Source organism: Humulus lupulus, chromosome 2, assembly GCF_963169125.1.
Source record: "Humulus lupulus chromosome 2, drHumLupu1.1, whole genome shotgun sequence".
NCBI classification, from domain to species: Eukaryota; Viridiplantae; Streptophyta; class Magnoliopsida; order Rosales; family Cannabaceae; genus Humulus; species Humulus lupulus.
Window position 1 is genome coordinate 242,049,269 of NC_084794.1, and position 7,572 is coordinate 242,056,840.

General features: G+C 42.7%; 1 protein-coding gene across 1 annotated transcript; it reads left to right on the plus strand.

The window, feature by feature from the left end:
* Positions 1-5,928: 5,928 nt before the first annotated feature.
* On the plus strand, positions 5,929-6,663 carry LOC133815313 (uncharacterized). The gene has a single exon (XM_062248168.1). It carries the CDS (start codon positions 5,929-5,931, stop codon positions 6,661-6,663), a length of 735 nt encoding a protein of 244 aa, XP_062104152.1.
* The last annotated feature ends 909 nt before the right edge of the window (positions 6,664-7,572 follow it).

The following is a 7,572-nucleotide window of genomic DNA, read 5'->3' on the forward strand; positions in this document are numbered from 1 at the left end:
AGGAGGACTGAGCCGTTAATTGGTCACGTGGGTCATGGGGATATGATGGACGTGGGCTTTGAAATGGAGGGAGTGCTTGGTCATGAGGGTCAACGTCTGGTGGGCCAGGGAAGTGATTTGCATGTGGCCCAAATTGATGCCATGCAAATGGATTTATCTCGGGAGAGAAGAGCTGCTTTGGTGCTTCGGGACCCAGCAACAGTATTGGGCCGAACAAATGAGGAGGATAGCCACGTACGTGTAAGTATGGTTATGCATGATGCTGAGCAACTGAGTACTGGAGAGGGGTCTTCAAAAAACGGTCATGGGGCGGGTGCCACAAGTGGGACCCGCCAAGAATTATGAGTATTATCTGTTGGAATTGCCGTGGGCTTGGGAACCCACGGGTGGTTCAATTCCTTAAGGACATGGTGTGTCAAAAGCAACCCAAAGTTTTATTTTTGTGTGAAACGTTGTGTAAAAAGGACAAAGTGGAGTGGCTTAGAGTAATCCTTGGCTTTGAGGGGTGCTTCGCGGTTGATTGTTTGGGCCATAGTGGTGGAGTGGCGATGCTTTGGAGAAATAGGGAGGACGCCTCTCTAATTAGTTATGGGCATTCTCATGTTGATATGGAGCTTCAATTGAGTGATCACCCAAAATTCCGTCTAACGGGATTCTATGGGGAACCAAACCGTAGCTTGAGGGAGGAATCCTGGAGGAGGCTTATACAACTAGCTAGTTCATCTTCGTTACCTTGGTGCTTGATGGGCGATCTTAATAATGTTCTATCTAATAGAGACAAGAGGGGTGGGAGACCGTATCCTTCTGGCTTGATATGTGGCTTTCAGGAGGCGATATCTGATTGTAATTTGATTGATATGGATCTGATTGGCTATCAATTTACATGGGAGAGGGGTCGTGGTACTGAAAACTGGGTGGAGGTTCGCTTAGACAGAGCTTTAGTGTCACCAAGCTGGCTATCATTATTCTCAACTGCGAAACTTCATAACATTGGCCCTTCTGCTTCAGATCATGCGCCTTTGTGGTTGAATCTGGACTTCAGGAAGAGGACAGAGTACACTTACCGTTTTAGATTTGAGAATGCTTGGGCTAGAGATCCTCTTTGCAGACAGATAGTGAAGGACAGATGGGGGGTGCCTCATTCTAATACTCTGCTTCAGAAGATTAGATGTTGTAGCACTTCTTTGGCGGAATGGGGGAGGGACATTACTAGAACTTTTAAAACGCGCATAGCTCGGTGTAAAGCCACTCTGAAATGGACCCAAGGACGGCGTGATATTTATTCAGTTCAGAAATATAAGGAGGCTCAGACTCAGTTGTTCGAAGCTCTTGCCCAACAGGAGGTCTTTTGGCGTCAACGATCTAAACAATTGTGGCTTCAGGCGGGGGATCTTAATACTAAATACTTCCATGCATCAGCAAACAAAAGAAGAAGGAGAAATCAAATTGTCGCGCTCAAAGATGAGAATGGTGTGTTGCGAGATTGGGATAATGGCTTGGGCTCAATCATGGTCGATTACTTTAAGAATCTGTTCTCAGCTTCTAGTACTGACTGGCACTGTGTGACGGATTGTATTTCGGCTTCTATTTCGGAGGAGGTAAATATGGATCTTATGAGGCCTATTGCATCAGGTGAAGTTAAACAGGCTCTTTTTCAGATGCACCCTGATAAATCCCCAGGGCCAGATGGTTTCTCTCCAGGATTCTACCAAAAATTCTGGGATATTGTGGGTGATGATATTATCTATATGGTTCAGGAGTTCTTTACTTCTGGGTCTCTTCCAGATCATCTTTCAGAAACAAATATTGTTTTGATTCCTAAGAAGTCAGCGCCTGACTCAATGGGAGATCTTCGACCTATAGCTCTTTGTAATGTGGCTTATAAGGTGGTGTCGAAGGTGATGGCTAATAGAATGAAGACGGTACTCAATATGGTGATTTCAGAAACTCAGAGCGCTTTTGTACCTGGGAGGTTGATTACTGACAATATAATGGTGGCCTTTGAAGTAATGCACTATCTGAAGAGAAAAGGAACGGGGAAGGATGGGTACATGGCCTTAAAGCTTGACATGAGCAAAGCTTATGATAGAATTGAGTGGGGTTTCCTTGAAGCGATGATGAAAAAGATGGGTTTTGGTGATCATTGGGTGTCATTGGTTATGAAATGTGTCAGTTCGATCTCCTATTCGATTGCTATTGCTGGGCAGGAGTTGGGCCCTATTGTTCCATCTAGAGGTTTGAGACAGGGTGATCCTCTGTCGCCCTATCTTTTTATCATTTGTGCAGAAGGATTCTCTGCTTTGATATCAAAATTTGTTGCTGATGGTAGGCTCACGGGATGTAAAGTTGCTAGAGATGCCCCTGCGATATCTCATATGCTGTTTGCTGACGATAGTTATTTGTTCTGTAAAGCCACAGTAGAGGAGGCGATTCATGTAAAGGAAGTTCTTAAATTATACCAGGTGGCCTCAGGTCAACAGATCAATTTTGCTAAGTCCTCGGTTTTCTTTAGCTCAAACACCAACCTTGCAGTACGCCAAGGTATTTGTATGAATCTCAATATTCCTGAAGCTGGCCCAGCAAGTATGTATTTGGGGCTCCCAAATACGCTAGGAAGGAATAAATCTGTGTTACTTGGTTTCATTAAGGACAAAATGCGAAAGAAAATTGAGCAATGGGAGGGGCGTTTATTATCAAAGGCAGGGAAAGAAATTTTGATCAAAACTGTGGCCCAAGCGTTGCCCTCATATGCTATGAATGTATTCCTTTTGCCTTTAGGTTTATGTAATGAAATGGAGAAAATTATGTGTCGGTATTGGTGGCACACTTCCTTAAGTAGGGGGAGGGGAATTCATTGGAAGAAGTGGGATAATTTAACTGTCCACAAAGTCAAGGGTGGTATGGGGTTTAGAGATCTCCATGACTTCAATAGATCTCTCTTATGTAAACAAGGTTGGAGGTTGCTTGTTAACCCAAACTCTTTGGTGGGGCGTATATTCAAAGCACGTTATTATAGAGCTGGGAATTTTTTAAATGCTGAGCTAGGGTCCAATCCTAGTTATATTTGGAGGAGTATTTGGGAGATAAAGGCTTTAGTACAAGGTGGGGCCCGGTGTAGAGTGGGTAATGGAGAGTCAATTGCCATTGTTTCGGATCCATGGCTTCAAGAAAAGGAGAACCCTTTTATCACTTCTTCTCACCCTGCGTTATTGGGGGCAAAAGTGTCATCCTTGCTGCGCACTGATGGACTCGGTTGGGATGTGGAGGTGATTCAAGATCTCTTCAACAGTAGAGATTCTAGGTGCATTCTCAGTATCCCAATTCGTCCAAATCGTCCCACAGATAACTGGTATTGGTCTTTGGAGTCGTCGGGTTTATTTACTGTGAAAAGCTGCTATAAAAATCTCCAAATGGTTAAGAATGGGGAGGCAACAACCCAGGAGAAAGATTTTTGGAGAAGTTTGTGGAAGGTTAAGGTTCCTCCTAAGGTGAAAGACCTGGTTTGGAGAGCTTCTACGGGGTGTTTACCAACAAATGCCCAGCTTCATCTGAGGCATGTGGGTATCGACTTTCTGTGCCCTTTTTGCAAATCGAATAGAGAAACTATTATGCATGCACTGGTGAGTTGCAGGTGGGTGTGGCCGTGTTGGTCTAAATTAGGGCTGTGTTTATTGGAGCCTTCTTCGGTTCCTTTTGCTTCTTGGCTGAAATCGTGTATGGATGGTCTCAATGAGGAACAAAGATCAAAACTTTTTATGTTATGCTGGGCTGTTTGGAGGAGAAGGAACGAGTGGGTTTGGAATAATAAACAAGGATCAACCTATGGGGTGTTGCTTTTGGCTGACACTACTCTAAATGCCTGGTCTTTGGCTCAAGATCGTGATGTGGCTCCTTTGCCAAGCTTTTTATCACCTGCTGATGGGTGTGTTTCGTGGAGCAAGCCGAAAAGGGGAACTTTGAAGATCAATGTTGATGCAGCCAATTTCTTGGAGGCGGAATCGTTCGGGTTTGCTGGCATTGCCCGTGATCATGAAGGGGCGTTCGTGGAGGCCTTTTCAGTGTGTCGTAATGGGGTTATCACCCCAGAATTGGGTGAAGCGATGGGAGTCCGCGAGGCTTTGAGTTGGATCAAGAGAAGAAATTGGGAGAATGTAGTGGTTGAGACTGACAGTTTGTTGGTTGTTTAAGCACTCCGTAGCAACATTGTCATGGCATCTTATTTTGGAAGCATAATAGATGAATGTAAAATCCTTTGGAAGGATTTGGTTTCTGTTTCTGTTAATTTTGTTAAACGTTCTGCAAATGAGGCTGCCAATGCTTTGGTAAAGTCTTCCTCTGTTGTAGCTGAACGTATTCTATTGAGAGATGATATCTCTTCTATTGTGTTGGCTGTAATGTTGAAAGATAGTTGCTAATAAAGTCCACACTTTTATTCAAAAAAAAAAATATGTGCGTCAACATTTAAGAATTAAAAATGTAATCATTTAAATTTAGCATAAATAGATTTGGATTCCAAAGATCCTCTTCTATAATTTTTTAAAAGTTTACAATTATTTATCATATTTAAAGAAAAAAAAATCTCTTTGGGATAGTCTAAGTTTAGCATAAATTGTTTTGGATTCCAATGATCCTCTTCTATTTTTTTTTAACTTTAAAGTCATTTAAATTTAGAAAAAAATCATTTTGGTTTTGGGCGGTTTAAACCGGTCAAACTGTGGTTCATAACGGTTGGTTTTTAATGAACATATTTTTGGTCGGTTGGTTTTTGGAATGTCACAACCGAAATCTGGATTTCAAAACTGTTAAAAATGACTGTTGCTCACCCCTAATCTTTCTCCCATTCTTAGTTTATTTGGCCTCTATTTTAGGGTTTTTAGTATAAATGCTTCATGATTTTTTTTTCATAATTCAGCTCTTGAGAAAAAAGATGTTCACGATCAAGTCTTTCAATTTCAAAAACAGTAATAATTAAGTCTTATTACACCCAAATTTCGAGGATGAATAAATGAGCCTCAAAGTGTAGGCTCGTAAAGCGTAAGCTCGAAAATAACAAACAGTGTCTGAACACTTGTATAAATATGCATGATTCTTGACCTGTTGTTGTTGGCGATCGACCACAAGTTTAAAGGCTCGAGCTTAAGTTTCAAGCTCGAAAGAAAGAATCTTCTCCGAAGCATATGGGTATTATTCAAGTCTTAGTTGCAGGCTCGAGGACATTGGTCTTCGAAGACTAAGTTCGATGAAACCACTAGTTGAGGAGGAGATTGACTGGAATAACAAGCTCGAAATTATGTCGATCTTGAAAGTGCGTTAACCTTGCATTCGAGGTCAGCAACACGTTTTGCACACAAATTTGTTAGGAGATCCCTATTCCTTAGGGATTTGTTGTTTTTTGATATTAAATCCCAATTAGCATGTGATATTATGTATTTAATGTATTTATTTATATTTATTTCATATTTGAATAATTGGTTGTAACTTCCCTGAATCAGGGAAAGATATTATCTTAACTAGGCTTATAAATAGCCTGGTAATTTTCATTTGTATTCAGGCACAAATTGGTACTAAGAATACTCTGTCGAATTGTTCTGAGAAAGCTTTGAGAGAGTATTAAGATCAATAATATTGACTCGTGGACTAGGCAGATTTTAATTGCTGAACCACGTAAAAGTTCTTCTATTCTTTTATTCTTTCTGAACTATTGTTCAGTGCTCTTCAAAATTAAGTTGACGAAAAATGGCATCAACAGTTTGGTGGTTTCATTGAGAGCATTAAGAAAATCTTTGTATTATTTAATCAGAAACCTCTTGCATTGCATTAATGGACGCCGCGAACAACCCAGGAGTTGGTAGGTGACCATTGCCCCAAATCCCTGAGGAACAAACTCCTCAAACTAAGAATTATCCCCGAAGGCCTGGAAAACAACAGATGGCAGACCACAACCCAGACAAGGGGATTGCATCATCTAACTCCAGGGGGCCACCTGCTCCAACCCCCAGGCCCAACGAGGACCTCTATTATAATCATGAGAGGTGCATACCCATTGTGGAATTTGAGAATCGCCAACTGCGCCAACAATTGGTCGAAACCACATGGAATAATGAAGAATTGGTTAGGCAGGCCGCCGAGGTCCAAGCGCCACCCCGGAGGCCCAGAGGGCATCCCCGCGGGAGTACGACCGCCAGGAGGGCCAAACAAGGGGCCCAACAGACCCAGCCAAGGTCCAGCGCAAACACTGGAAAAAATTGCCCTGGGATGAATACTCAAACTAATACTGTTGGTAATCCGATGGTGAGTGTAACTGCAGGAACAGGGGATAATCGAGCTCCTCCAGTAGCTCGGAGTAGTAACCCTAAACCTGTCAGAAATAACCCAGAACCAATTCAGGTTAATTCTGGACCTTCCAAGCCCAATAATGGAAGGCCCCCACCATCGCCTATAAGGCATCCACCGTCTCCCATAAGGCACCCATCTCCGGTCAGAGAAGCACCCCAGCTGGCTCCTAATAGGAACCAGACGGGGGAGCGTGCACCACAAAGGCCTTCTCGGAGTGGCAGCCAAGACAGGAACTGTCGAGCTCGACCCGGACACAGGGGCAAACGTGAGGCAACCCGAGGACATAGGCTATCCCAACCAGCAGGAAGTCACATGTCAAGATCATAGACAACTGGTGCAAGAGGGCCGATGGAAGATCCACCTCTCAACCATCGAGCATATCAACCGAAAAGAAATGTTAGTTTCATGAGTGGGAGTTTGGACCTCATTGGGTCCGTAAGCGTATATAACACTGAACCCAGGAATACTGAGAATTATGACAATAATCCTAATCTTCGAGATCATCTGAACCAAAATCGGGGGCAGGCTAACCCCTCGAATCCCGATTTATGGGTACATCTGAACATCCGAAAATAACCTGTGCAGCCAGTATATGGGAACCTGTATAAGCCTATACCGGGGCAGGGAGCTATAGTTTTTACAAACAATAACCAGCTACCCCAAGAACAAGTTCAACCTCCAGTAGACTTGGTCCAGGAGATAATTAATCAACTCGAAAGAGCGTTCAGGCTCCTTCATGATGAAAGGAAAAAGCACAAGACCGATGACTCTGATGAGGAGCTCGAGCCTTTTGCTCCACATATATCAAACACACCATTCCCTTATGGGTTCAAGATACCACATGTAGCTCCTTTTGATGGGAACTCGGACCCGTACAACCATCTGAGCATATTTAACATCATCATGTGTGCCAGCAACGTTGGCTACGAGCTCAGATGCATGCTATTTCCAATAACTCTGACAGGACCAGCAAAAAACTGGTTCAATAAATTCAGAAGACATTCGATCTCGTCTTGGGATCAATTGGCAAAAGAATTAAAAAACAATTCAAGGCCATGGTAGGCGTCAAGCCCAAAGCCTCGGCCATGACCATGTTGGGAAAACATATTTAGGATCTTGTTTATTTTCATGTAAATCATATGTTAAACATATTAATATAAGAAAACCTAGAACATGTTTCTAAAATTGAATTCATACAGAGATAAAGATAATAACACTTACATTATTGTGCAGCGG